The sequence below is a fragment of the Poecilia mexicana genome, unplaced genomic scaffold (genome assembly GCF_051168715.1).
Source record: "Poecilia mexicana isolate PSO_F unplaced genomic scaffold, ASM5116871v1 scaffold_9, whole genome shotgun sequence".
NCBI lineage: Eukaryota > Metazoa > Chordata > Actinopteri > Cyprinodontiformes > Poeciliidae > Poecilia > Poecilia mexicana.
This window is the reverse complement of record NW_028263378.1, coordinates 27,874,743-27,888,027: the sequence shown is the minus strand read 5'-3', so window position 1 is coordinate 27,888,027 and position 13,285 is coordinate 27,874,743. Positions and strand designations below refer to the sequence as shown.

Here is a 13,285-nt window from a genome sequence, read left to right as displayed (position 1 = left end):
ACGCTGACAGAATAACTTGTTAAGAGTTAGTTGGTTTGACTGAGAATAAGGGAAAAGTTTCTATAATCTTAAGCTTCTCCAGAAATAAATAAATAACCAGGTGCATTATCTCTTGAAATCATGAAGCAAAAGCATGATATTAAACTGTCAAGTCACGCCGCCTTACCAGTCAGTCGGTTACATATCTTGCTGCCACTTCTGAAGCCTCGACCCAAACAAGACAAGCCAAACTGGAAGAGCAATAACAGAAACTCTGAGTTTCTGTTATCGGCTAAACAAACACCATGTCCCATTTCAGCTTCAGTATGCACTCTTGGTGAGTATTAAATAGGTTCCCTAAAAAGTAACTTGATGCATTTGTGCCTCTAACAAATGCATCAAGTAGTTTTCTTTAAGTCATGAAGGTTTAGTTCTGTAGTTGTCAAACTGCGTTACTTTTGTTAAATTTAGTGATACTCTAAGTGATATTTGCTATTTACATAGCAAATACAAAGTAGATTAGCAACAACGCGAATAGCAAAACGAGTCATATACTGAAGGTACATGTATACTAGTAGATGACGTTCTTCTGAATATGTAAAGTATCACCATATTTTAAAGGCACAGCAGCGATGCTGAATTTTGAGGTGAAGGTTGGTGAGAAACCTTCATCAGTTCCAGCTGGGTTTCACTCTTCCAACACAAACATTTTTCTTTGGGAACCAAAAGTTTAGATACTGTTTTCAGATTGCACTCATTACATGTTTTTTGCTGTTAAGCTCTTCTTTAGAAGCATGAGAATATTTTATAAGTTGAATAAACAAAATCCGCTTGTTTTGCTGTTTATCAGCCTGTGCGCTGTGTGCAGTATGTGTTTACTCCTCTGGAGATGCTTTTGTGGTTTATTCTAGATTTTCCTGCTATCCTCCATCCCCCGGTGCTTAAGATGCTGCTGCATATCCAAACACACACACACATACACGCACACACGCATACACACACATGCACACACACATGCACACGTCCATTAAAGCACAAGAGAAACACTTTAGGAAACTGCACTCTCTCCCTCTTTCTTTACACCCCTCTAAAACACACACATTACACACGCACACACTCTCACAAAACGGCCTAAGGTTAACCCCCACCCTCACTGGAAGCTGCAGAGGTCAAAGGACAAAGCGCAGGCAACGGCAGGAATTCTCCGCCGTTGCTGTTCGGTAACCCTAACAGCCTCAGCCATCCAAACGCCGTTCCCTCCGTTTACCATTAAAAGAACATAAATAAGTAAAAACACTCCAACACAAACATTCAAAACATTTCCCAAATTGGACAGATTATATTATTCATTAATCTGCTGTGCAAACTTCTAATTGATTAAAAAAAACAAAAACATTTCAAGCCATTTTAGCAATGCACACGGTGTTCTATTGCTGTGTAAATTGTGCGATTGTGCGTGTGTATTTGCCTTGGCAGGACTACTACTTCCATCTGCTCTGGCACCATTAAATGGAAGCAGAAGCTGGTTCTGTGTGTCTGCCACAAAGATGGGGGGGGAAAGAACTACGATATTTTGCAAGTAGAAAACTTCCAGTTGTAGACGGCAACTTTTGGTCCGACTGCCAGGTTTCATCACATAAGGGAGGACTCTTGCACTTGCACCCTCGCAGCTTTGGCTCAGTCTCTGCAGAGCCAGCCTGAGAAGAAGCAGGTCCTAACTCGCCAATGGGAACACCAGCTGACATTTGTTGGTCTAAAATGAGCATCCCTGAAAAGATGTGCTGGATGCCTGGAACAGTGTGTAATGGATCTAACCATTCCAAGTGGACAAGATGTTCTCTCCAGTCATTTTATGTCCCCAGAAACAGAACCATGGGCGTGGCATGAAAACATTTCAAGGCCTCCAGCTCAAAGTTGAGAACGTACTAGTCGGTTAACTCGGCAAATATTAAATGACATCATTTGTTTTTTTGAGTTTGTTTTTTTTTTAAACTCCGACGTTAACACAATATCCTTACAGGCAGCTAGAAAGATCAGATCAGAGATCGTACCTCGCTCACATTGCCTTCGCTCCGTCTCTTCTTCAGCTGCTCACATTTGCGCTCCTTGCAGATCTGCTTGCCCGTCTTGCGGTTCAGACAGCTGGCGCAGGTACCGCAGTTCTCCTTGCGAAGACAGGGAGCGCAGGCGCCGCATTTCTTCCTCCTCTTTTTCTGGAGGTCGGTAGTAACGGCCCCCAACGGAGACAGGGAAAAGAGTCCTGCTTGCTGGTGTTCGGCCTCGATGTATTTGCTCAAAGGGGACGTCTTTTTGAAACATTTTCTTTGCAAAAAGAGAGACCGAGCTTCCTCTGCATCCACGGAGAGCTGAAACGTGTCCTCAGTTGGCGGGCCTGGTCCTGCCCTCGGCCTGGGCATGGTGACTTGACTGTCGTAGTGTTTACTAGTGCTAAAAACAACAGAGACTAAAACACATGGATTAAAAAAAACAGTTCAGTGTATTTAAAAAAAAAGCTGAATTTAAAATCCAAACTGTGTAAAATCCTAAATGGAGCTTTAGGATTTGACTGCAACAACTTCAAAATCTCAACCCTACAAAGAAAAGAAAATGGTCAGATGGAAGAGTGCTGAGTCTAGATAATCAAAAAAGTCACAGTCCTCCTAAATGTGTGGGATGTTACCAGGAGAATCGGCTCAGTGTTCACGTCGTCTTCCAGAACGACATGAAAGCGATGCGATGTTCCCAGTCGTCCGGGTGGCCCCAGACGATCCGAGCACGAACTCTGAGTCTGGATACCATCTCTTTGCTTTGAAGAAAGTTCTGGCAAGCAACCAAGTTGTTGGGCCCACTGCTGGAGCTTCAAGGCATTGTCTACCCAGCCTGGGTACTGTCTGGAAGTGTGCAGAGACCAAAAAAAGAAACACAACAGTGAGGGATTTACTACTTAAATTAACCACAAAGTGGTAGCTTGTTCCATTTTTTCCATCACAAGATGTTAGGATTAAAAAAAAAAACTCTACTGATCACAGTCTTTTCGTCTGCACTTTTATTTGTCTTAGGAGTTCTAGTTTTAACCGCACACAAACAAACACTCGTGACTCCTGTCTGGACATCGTCTGGTTTTAAAAACCAGCTGTCGGGGCTTTGAATCGAGTTGGCCCTTAGCCACGCAGGGCTACGTGAACGGTTTGAGAAGATGTGTTTTCCTAGCAGAGCGCACATGGACAGGGTGGTTATGTGTCCCTGAATGATGGAGGGGGACGACAGGCTAATGCCAGGAGAGGACTCCTTTGTTTGGGGGTCGTGCACTCCAGTCAAGCGTGAGTAAAGAGAATTGTGCAAAGGGAACCTAGTGTTTTATTTCTAAAGCCTGGGTTCAGTGCTCACAGCGGAGCCAGATCTCCTTGTTGTTAAAGTTTTGAAATAATTTAAATGTTGCACTGTGGAACACCATGGGTAACTTATCATACCAAGTCTTCTTTAATTATTTAACATTTTTTTATTTTCATAGACATTATCTGCGGTTTCATTGCCATCACTGCCAGAGCTGCTGTGTGACTATCTGAAGGCTTTGGACAGCAACGTTGCGATCCGCAGTTCGTTCTTCCCTCAACTGACTTGTCTCCAACGTGTGCTGTAGAGTAATCTGCTAAATGCATGTCTCTCACTAGTTTCTCTGTGGAACTACCCCAGCGTTCTTGTTAACAGGTAGAAGAAGGAACTTAAAAAATTCCTCTTTTTCAAACAGTTCCACTCTGCTAAGTGTTTCATGTGTACATTTTACTTTAACTGACGTTGCAAGTTTTACACCTGATTTAACTTAAGGGGTTCAATCACCATTGTGTAGTGATAAAAAATATAATCTTAATTGAAAATGAGCAAAGTCTCATTGAATTTTGATTTAACCAACTAACTTGGTCCTATGTATGTTTTCACTGGTGCACATCACATGACTTTATTCACCACTTTTGATATTCAAACTGTGACAACCAGTGATTTGAAGTAGTTACCATTATTCTGACCACATTAACTAAAAGGAATATATTGACTGTAAAAAGTATTCAATGTTTTGGGTTTGTGGATTGTTCAGTGGAATGAAATTCCAAATTATTCACAGAAAATTAGTCTATGTGTGGATTTTTCACAGAACTTATTAAAATATTCTAAAGGAAATCTGAAATAGCTAGGTGCTATGCTACTTTGCATGCCAATGATTGGCATTAGCATGCAATCATTAGCATCCAGGAGCGCCATTCATTTTCCTTGGTGCTGAAGGACGACTGAGGATGTTCTCTTCTGTGTTCCAGTGTTTGTATTAATGTGTATTAACCCCTTAACGTGCAACGAAACGCCTGCATGCCATTTTCCTATTGTATTTTCCTTACCTAGCTTATGCAGGTTTAGGTTAGGTATCAAATTGTGTAGGATATGTTGGACCCAGAGGGATATGTTGGAGCTGTGCTCCATTAAGGCTGGTTGGTTGTTCAGGCAAATAACTTTGGGTCATTATGTAACCCCAAAAACACTCGTTTTAAGCTGTAGCCATCATTCACTTTTTGTAAATGAAAATGGGGCACACGAAAGCCGTATTTGTAAATACTGAGTGAGAAGTAAAAACTCAAAATAAAGTAATTTGTGTGAGTGTCAATTTTCAAAGTTTAAGTTAGCTAGCTTAAAATTAAATGATAAATACCTGTGATAAACTCATGTCAGCTGTTTTAGCACTAGGACTTAAAGCTTGAGTGTCAAGATAAAGTCATAAATTTTTACCTGCGTCTTCCTGTCCATTAAGGTACGGCGTCGTCGACCTTTATTACAACGAAGCCACATTTTAAGTTATCTACTATAACATTAACTTCCCTTGCAACATTGCCATAGAGACTTTTACAATGGCTACTAGGCCAATTTTACGCAAAGCTGTTACCTGGGCCAACATGTTGCAACTTTGCTACCAGATAAACGCTGACTCAACGGGTCGGGGCATTTAACAACAACCAGTAAATCACTGAGCACGTGGTCTCATCTGCGAGCGTGTGGAAAAGTCAGTAATGAGCGCGCGACTCGACGCCACCTCCGTCACGTCAGTAATGAGCTCCCCTCCGCTACTGTTATGATTACAGTAGGTCCACGTGCTTCCCAACAGAGATCCCTGCAGGGGGTCCAGGGCAACCAGTACAGATCAAAGCAGTAAGATAAAGACTAACACCCCGCCCTCAGATTTTACATTAGGATACCGCTTGTTATCTGCGCGAGGATACACAAACCCCATTTAGAGCTGTGAGTGGGGGCACGCGGCTCATTACTTCAGGTGACAGAAATCGCACTTTCACCGCAAATACACAATGGGATTTACATCAACTTGCGTCACATTGCAGCAGAGGTCCGGTTACTGTAAATAAAAAAAAAAGGGGCTGAAGCTTTCACAATTATAAATCAGACTCCATTATTATATGAGGGTTTATATCAATATTATTATAACCTATTCCATACTGCTTACAAATGTTAATTGGTACCATTCATGCTAACGTGACGAATAAATAGGGTGACCCCAAAATGTACATTTACAATACAATTACCAAACTTACCTCAAAATGTTTATATATTCCTCCTCAAGTTAAGAGTTTCAGGAATGCCTCCTCTCACTGAATAGCTGCTTTCTTAAACTAACAACAAAAAAATCTTACTCACGAGAGGGGGTAAAAACAAGAAGGATAAAGTTCCACCCTATATGACATAACTCTGCCTTTAGGCTCCTCACTGATCGACGTTGCGGTCAAGAGAGTGAGAGAAAAAGTATCTTTTGCAAAGGGTTAAAGTCTCGAGGAAATTATGGAGTGGAGTCCAGCCGGAGCAAATTGGGGGAGTGATGACGTCACAAGACGAGTTGATCAGGGTCCGAATGGCCCCAAGAGAGATAGGAAGTGGTAAAGTCACCAGCGGATGATCTAAAATAGATTTTCAAGAGTTCTTGATGACAAAGTGAGCTGCGGTTTCCTCTGGGGGAAAATGATGGGGTATGAACAAAGTGAACAGTGATGTCATGAGTAGGTTTCAAACCAGACGTCGCTGCACCGTGACGAGACGAATGTGGATCTTTCAGATTTGAAGCCTCAGCAGACGTGTAATGACTGGCTGTGGTCAGGGGAGGGGGTGTAAGGGTTTAGATAGCGCAGCTTCTGAGTCAGCAAGAACTCAGGTTCGACAATGGGTGGGTGTACATCTAAAGACTGTTGTCACTGCCAACTAATTATACTGGAGATGGTGTTGTACAGATGTAGACAAATCAGTTCAATTCATACTTTTCTTTTTTGATTTGATTTGAATTTCTAGGGACATCTAGTGTCATTTCATAGCACGATCAGCAAGTTATGTCACTTTCAGTTGTAATAAAAATACTATAAATGTAAAATATGGCTTAAAAGAAATAATTTAACGCCTTGAAAATGAAATTAGGCCTCTGTCCCTTTAAGAAGCTCCTGCTCATTCTGAGACTTTGCCTTCAGGAAGTCATCACAACATTTTTTTATTGCAGAACAATTACATTTTCAATATTAAATTTGTTCGATCTCTAAATGTCTTTAAATGCCAAGTCATTGCTCATCTCTGGAGTATTTCCCGGATGGCTATGCCACTTCCAGATGTAAGAAAAATGCATCTGAAGGTGGCATAGCCTTCATATGTGGTGTTAGGTGAAGATCTATGTTGCATGCTCAAATTTATAACTCAAAAAGTTTACTAAATGCAGACAGCTTGTTTTATTTGCTTTATTCTATCAATATATGCTTTTTTATTGTTGACATTTTATGTGCTGCAGGTCAACGGCTCAATCCAAGCAATTGTCCAATGTCAATAAATGAGCAGTACATTCATCAGGGAGGTTGTGAGATTATATCTTATGTTGAAATTCACAACCTGTTCTGCATCTTCTTCCTCTTTTTGCTAAAACATGTCACCATAGTTATTATGCTTGTACCAGCCTAGATAGAAACTACAGGGAAACTCCTCACTAAGCAATATGATGACATAATTCATAAAATAAACAGACAAAAGATCTGCTAGTGTAATCGTTCCACTTTAAGACTTTATTTCTTTTATTCCACCATCACAACACTCCATTGGAGGTTGTATTTTCAACAGACAAACAAAAAAAAAAAAAACACTGTAAACACAAAATGCAAACCATCAACATTTCCTTGGAGGTACTCATCATATTACAGAAACGTATTATTTTTGATCGGCTAGCTACCGATCAGCATGCCAGCACAAAGTAGAGCAGAGTGAGGATGCAGAGGCAGGAAACAATCACCTCCCTCCATATGCAAATATGTCTAAAAGCTCAGTTGCTGTGGCAACATTAAGAATTGCATCTTAGCATACACACGTTACGCAGTTTTCCTGGCAGTGAGGAATACGACAATAGGAAAACATTCAGTTCTTGAACGTGTAAATTCTCATTCTTCAACATTGTGTGGTGAAATAAAACTGAAGGAAACAGTCTGAACTGTGAGATGGAGATTTTCCATGATAAACAATCAAACAGCTTTGGTCGCTCCAGTGTTCATGACAAAAAAAAAACAAAAAACAAAACTAAATCTGAGAAAAAGAATAAAATAAGGTTCAATAAAGCAACAGAGGGATTAAAAAATGACATGTATTTAGTTGTGAGGACACTCTGAAGACATGATGACTGAAGGAGTGTTTTCAAAGCAGCAGTGTGCGGATGGGTTCCCTCCTCACTGCTACAAGGAGCCTCCCCCACCAACCCCCCGGTTTGAGTGGGTAAACCTCAGTGGGAACCCCAGGAATCCACCGGCTCCCCCTTTCACCCCTTCCTCCCCCTCCTGGACGACCTCCTGGGGGTTTGGACCAGCAGTCTTTATGTTCGCACCTGGAACTTTCCGGCCTTGGTCATGTACTTGATGCCTTTGAAGGGTTTATACTTCTCCCCGTACATGTCCAGCCGGTTCACCTTCAGCCCTGTGCGGGGACACAAACCGGGGTTAAAAGCTGGAGGGTTCACACAATTCGTTGCATACCATGTGAAATAACTAGAGACGCACTGATCCAACATTAATATCTGGATGGGTCCCAATATTGACAAAAACAGGTAGATCAGGTATTGGTGATAATGTATTCGATCCGTAACGGCAGATCTGATCTATTCAGTCTAATTCTATGCTTTGTGTTTTACATTATATTACATCATATTTAGAATTCCCAATTGGACTTTCTGAACTATTTGAAAGCAGGTTTGTTGCTGTTTATTTGTTACATGTTAGACCTGGATAGTCAACTTTATTTTTGTCAGCTTCAGTTTATTTATTTTATATTGGTTCTTTTACTTCTAATTGCACTGGTTGAACAAATTAAAGTTGTGTTGTGTTTGCATGTTTCACCAAGATTGTGAAGTTTTTGTTGTACTCAAGTGTGCTGTACTGGTGCAGAGTTATTTAGTAAATTTGTGTCTGTGTTTAAAAAAAAGATGCTTTTTATTTTAAGTGAATTCAGGACTGTTTTTATGTATCAGATTGGTATTGGCCAATATTAAACCTCAGATATCGATATCAGAAGTCAAAAAAGTGGATGGATGAATCCCTAAATGCAGGGCCTAATGCATCTTTTTAGAGTTGAAGGAACTATGAGCTCAAATATTATATTCTAAAAGAAAATAATTTCTAAATTGGCAAGTTTAACTTTGCTGCTGAAAAAAATTTACTTTGTTCACATATTTACCAAGGAGGGTGTCATATGTTACCAATTCTAATGCAGTTGGAACATCTGTATTATAGTGTCAAGTGGGTGTGTGTAGAGCATTTGGCACCCCCTAGTGGACATGGCGTAACATTACTGAAAGAAATAAAAACCAAATCAGGCGGTCGTCAGCTGAGAACTGCTTGAATGTGATTGGAGTTGGTGTGTGTGTGTGTGTGTGTGTGTGTGTGTGTGTGTGCGTGTGCGTGTGCGTGTGTGCGTGTGTGTGTGTGTGTGTGTGTGTGTGTACCTGAGATAGCCATCTGTTGGATCTTGAACTGGATGTTAATGGTGGGGTTCTCGTCGGGTTTAGAGGCTCCAGCTTGCAGGTTCATGGTGCCTTTAAGACTGGGCAGCTTCTGCGGGTTGATCTTCCCAACATCCCACGTCAACAACTTCCATGGCAAGGAAAGCGGGGAAAAAAAATGTAAATTTGAAAAGAAAAAAAAACGTTTTGAGCAAATATACTGTAATATCCCTTTATTTACAATATTCAATTGTGGCCACCATGAAGTGATAATCCATAAAAAAAAAAAAAACACAAAACACATGCACATTGGGACGGTTGGGTCTGTCGGTACCTTTGTGACGGGGTCGAAGGTGTACGTTCCTTGGGAGGGGTTGAGGTTGGCGTTGAGGACGCCCCGCGGCAGCTGGCTGCTGACCAGGACCGACTCCACGGCTTTCCCCATGGTCTGCTTGGGGCCCAGGGTCAGGTCGAAGCGGCCCTGGGAGCTGCCCTCCCGAAAGGTGATGTTGTGTTTGACGTAAACGGGGATGGCCACCAGGCTGAGGAGGAAGGGGAAGGACAGGAGGTAAACACACGGGATATCATTCTGAAGCCAGAGATGAAAACTACTGAGCAAAACCGAAACGTGTTTTATTGGTGTTTGATGACACAGACCAAAATAAAGTAGAATGAGTGAATGATGCACAATGTTTAGTTTCAGAAAACATTTCTCAGCTTAACTGTATCAACTACGAATCTAAATGCAGAGCAATCATTAAACAAACCTTAAAAGCTGCGAAAGACTTCAGACTACACCCAGTCAAAATCCAAATCTACATTCAATTAAAAAAAAAATCTAATAAGGGAAAAAAACTGTGGCAAGAATTGAGATTTGATGTTCAGTTCAAAACAAAGGGGGGAAAAGCTGATATTATGGTAAAAAAAGACGATTTTTTTTTTTTTTAATTATTGACTAACGTTTCATCCAGCACCACCTTTTAGATTTGTCTCATCAAAAATATTATCAAATACATTATTTACTTTTTCCTTCTGTGAATGTGTGATTTTAACGCTAACAAATGTAAAAAAAAAAAAAAAAAACGAACAAAAAAAACAAACTAAAAGGCATTTCTAGAATATGCCGAAAAAAAGAAAAAGTATTGCGACTAAAACAAACACGGACTTCTGGGAGCTGACATGGTAGGAGAGCAGCCGGAAGTTTCCGTCAGGCGGGATGAAGGAGAGGATCCGCTCGGCTTCCCAGCGCTTGAACCGAACGCACGGGTGGAAGCTGACGTCGTCCAGCAGCCGGGGATTCTGGGAAAGGACGACAGGAAACGGGAGTCTTTTACTTTCCGTTTCTACTAACAGATTTAATTTCTTCACATTTTTTTTCTTTTCTTTTTAAAGGACTAAACACACCATGAAGGAAAGCGTCAGGTCGGGCATGCCGGTCAGCTTCACGCAGGCATCGATAACTCCCTGGATCTCCGCTGTGATGGTGGAACCTGTCGGAAGACGCATCCTGACTGATCCTGACTGGAGCTTTGTTTGTTTTTTAATTCTCCGCGGCTTTACCTGACTTATCGATGATGGCGTCGATCTCCTCCACCACATCGAAATAGGCCTCGTTGTTGGTGTACTTGACCCCGGTGCGTCGCCACGGCACCACGGACAGCTGGCCGGTGGGGAGCTGCTCACCGACGTTGGTGCTGCCTGGAAAAACATGAACAAAAACAATGAAAATCAAATAATGAAGTAACAGTCAGTTAGTGGCTGGAAATACATTAAAAGGGAGCTGAAAACCAAAGACAGGCCTTCAGAATTACTCATAAATACACAACTTGTAAGCAATACAGGAAAAATGTGTCTTATTATGTGTGAAATAATCTAATCTGAACCAGAACTTTGTCACGATTAAGGAATTATTGACTTAAAATAAGCTCCTATATCTAGCTGAAAAGTTACTTGTACATTAATTTCCCTTAATCCAAGTGTACAAAGACATTTACACTAGAAAGAAGAAAAAAACTACTTGGTAAGATTTTGTTGTTTTTTTGTGGCGCAAAACCATAAAACTCTCTCATCCCTTTGTGTGTTTTAACTGTAAAATGCGCTAAAACTTGCTGGAGGACCTGTGATGGTGTTGACCATGGTGCGGAGGATGGTGGGAGGTTTAATGAGCTCTTTGAGGATGTTGGACTCCGTTGCCAGGGGGAACCCGTTGTCCAGCATCTCCTCCAGCAGCTCGTACACCACCACCACGTTGTCCTTGATGGCAGCCTCAGTGCACACGCCGAAATAGTCCTGGAGGGGAGGAGAGAAGCCGGGAGGTATGAGTCGACACGAAACAGCCGACGTAAAGCGGAGAAAAGCAACCCAAAAGCGACCCCCGACCTGGAAAGTGTCGACGACTCTGTGCAGGAACTCGATGACAAAGAGCGGCGGCACCTCACTCTGGATGACGGCTACGAAGTAGATGCGGTGGCGCAGGACGCTGATCAGGTAGTGGTGCGGCGTGGGGATCACCGGCGGGACGTTCTCCGGCTCGGTGGCGCGCTCCTGCGCCTCGAAGAAGTAGTCGCACACGGAGCGGCTCACCACGCTCTTCCAGTGCTTCTCCAGGAAGATGTCGCCGGACGCATTTATCAGGAACAGGCTGTGGATCATCTTGGCTGGAGAGGCTGAGGGAGGAGGAGGAGGAAGAAGAAGGAAGACGGGGGTTGGTTTCAACGATCTCTTTTCGTGTGGCAGGGAAATGAAGTCTGAGCAGGACTTCAGAAGGTTTTTAAAATAGCAGTGCAACTCAAAACGTCTGTGTCGTGAGTATCTGGGTTAACGGCATCAAAAAACCAACAAGAATCCAACTAGCATGAGTAAACAACGTGACTTTTTACTGGTTTCCACATGGACTCTTAAGCCGTTCTGTTGCATTTGAGCGAAAAACATGTCTGAGCAAGAGTGGGGCTGAAACGATTAGTCAAATTGTCGTGAGTAATCTAATTATTGTGATTAATCGAATTATCAAAATAATCGTCAACTAATTTAGTAATCGATTAATTGTTAATCGGCATGTACAAACTCTAAAAATGGTAATTTACTGAAAGAATAACACAGTAATAGAAGTAATTAAGCCAAAACTGTGCAAAAAATATAAACATTTTACAGTCTTTCAACTGTATCTTTAAAATATATCCATATTGACTGAAAATTTTGTTGCAAGACTCTAATAGTGATAAAATAAAGAAATAATTATTAGTAGTAGTAATAATAAAAAGTATTCATGTAAATTTTGCAGTTAAGATGAAAACGCTGATTTGTCTGTAAGTCTCTTCTACACATAACTCCTTGGGTGGCAGGTTTAGCTTCACCTGGTCCAAATTCTGTTTTTTTTTTTGTTTTGTTTTTTTAAATCATATTAAGCTTTTGCTATCCAGTAAATAGCCAACAGATTAGCAGTCATTATTGTTTTTAGCTGCATTCTGCAGATGCATCCTTTGCTCTGAACTTTTGATTGAACTATAAGCTTCCTTGTGACGTCACCAGAGGTATTTGTCTTGGGAGTTGTTTATCTTTATTTAAAAAAAGACTACATAGGACAAAAGACTGGCAATGACAAACAGAGAAACATGTAACATGTTGCATGGATGAAGAAGGGACCTGGATTGATTTTACTGAAAAATCTGGCGTTTGGCTTTAAATGTTAAAGAAAACTCTAAGCGTGCCAGTAATATAGGAATTTCAGAGTTTCTCAACTAAAATGAGCTTTTCGAAAGACTATAAGAGGAGATCATTTTTGTAATCGCGAGCAGAAAAGCCCTCCTCTCCTCACATGACACACTTCTGCTGCCTAAGAAATATGACACCGGATTCATTCATTAAACATGCGGCAAAAGCTATCGAGTTCGGGGCGGATATACGCGAAAGCAGACAGAATGGCCACAATTCGCACAAATTTTCATAAAAGCAATATAGTATGCAACGAAGAAGGAGCTAGGTGCATCTGTAATGACTAGAAAATGAAGGCCTCCATCCGCAAACATCAGGATGCTCTATCCTTCCCTCCTCCTGCTTCAGTCTCATGACAGCGGAGAAGCCCCGTCACTCGGGAACCCGCTCAAATAACGAGCTTAGAGCTTAGAAAAGACACAAATTACCTGCCGAACCACTCAAAAGCTGATACTGACTTACCGAAGTGATGTTTTTTCTCCCTCTCGACTAGCCCTTCGCCTTTTCTGCCACAGAAAGATTAAACAGCCGTCGCTGCTTCCCGTTAGGTGGAGCAATATACTCTTAAACCATACACGATGGAGGTGTTGAGCGAGC

At 41.6% G+C, this 13,285-nt stretch overlaps 2 protein-coding genes and 1 long non-coding RNA gene across 3 annotated transcripts in view; 1 reads left to right on the top strand and 2 right to left on the bottom strand.

Moving 5' to 3' along the window:
* The window catches only part of tet3 (tet methylcytosine dioxygenase 3), a 50,728-nt gene extending 47,450 nt beyond the window's left edge, over nucleotides 1-3,278 (bottom strand). The window contains exon 1 of the mRNA XM_088009085.1: nucleotides 2,031-3,278. Coding sequence (XP_087865211.1) covers nucleotides 2,031-2,396 — 366 coding nt within the window. The 5' untranslated portion in view covers nucleotides 2,397-3,278. The remainder of the gene's footprint in view (nucleotides 1-2,030) is intronic.
* LOC148157732 (uncharacterized) lies at nucleotides 199-10,769 on the top strand. The gene is made up of 2 exons (XR_015764294.1): nucleotides 199-316; nucleotides 10,370-10,769. It is a non-coding gene; the product is annotated as an uncharacterized LOC148157732 (long non-coding RNA).
* ap3m2 (adaptor related protein complex 3 subunit mu 2) lies at nucleotides 7,041-13,252 on the bottom strand. The gene is made up of 9 exons (XM_014971430.2): nucleotides 13,151-13,252; nucleotides 11,357-11,643; nucleotides 11,095-11,266; nucleotides 10,538-10,675; nucleotides 10,382-10,467; nucleotides 10,143-10,276; nucleotides 9,312-9,519; nucleotides 8,981-9,125; nucleotides 7,041-7,956 (listed from the first exon to the last, which is right to left on the bottom strand). Exons 2-9 carry the CDS (start codon nucleotides 11,627-11,629, stop codon nucleotides 7,856-7,858), a joined length of 1,257 nt encoding a protein of 418 aa, XP_014826916.1. The 5' UTR covers nucleotides 11,630-11,643; nucleotides 13,151-13,252; the 3' UTR covers nucleotides 7,041-7,855.
* Nucleotides 13,253-13,285: the final 33 nt, after the last annotated feature.

Coding starts and splice junctions, on each gene's coding strand:
- ap3m2 (XM_014971430.2), bottom strand. CDS start 11,629: ATGATCCACAGCCTGTTCCTGATAAATGCGTCCGGCGACATCTTCCTG. Junction 10,676..11,094: donor CATGGTCAACACCATCACAG/GTCCTCCAGCAA, acceptor ATGTTTTTCCAG/GCAGCACCAACGTCGGTGAG. Junction 10,277..10,381: donor ACCTGACGCTTTCCTTCATG/GTGTGTTTAGTC, acceptor GTCCTTTCCCAG/AATCCCCGGCTGCTGGACGA.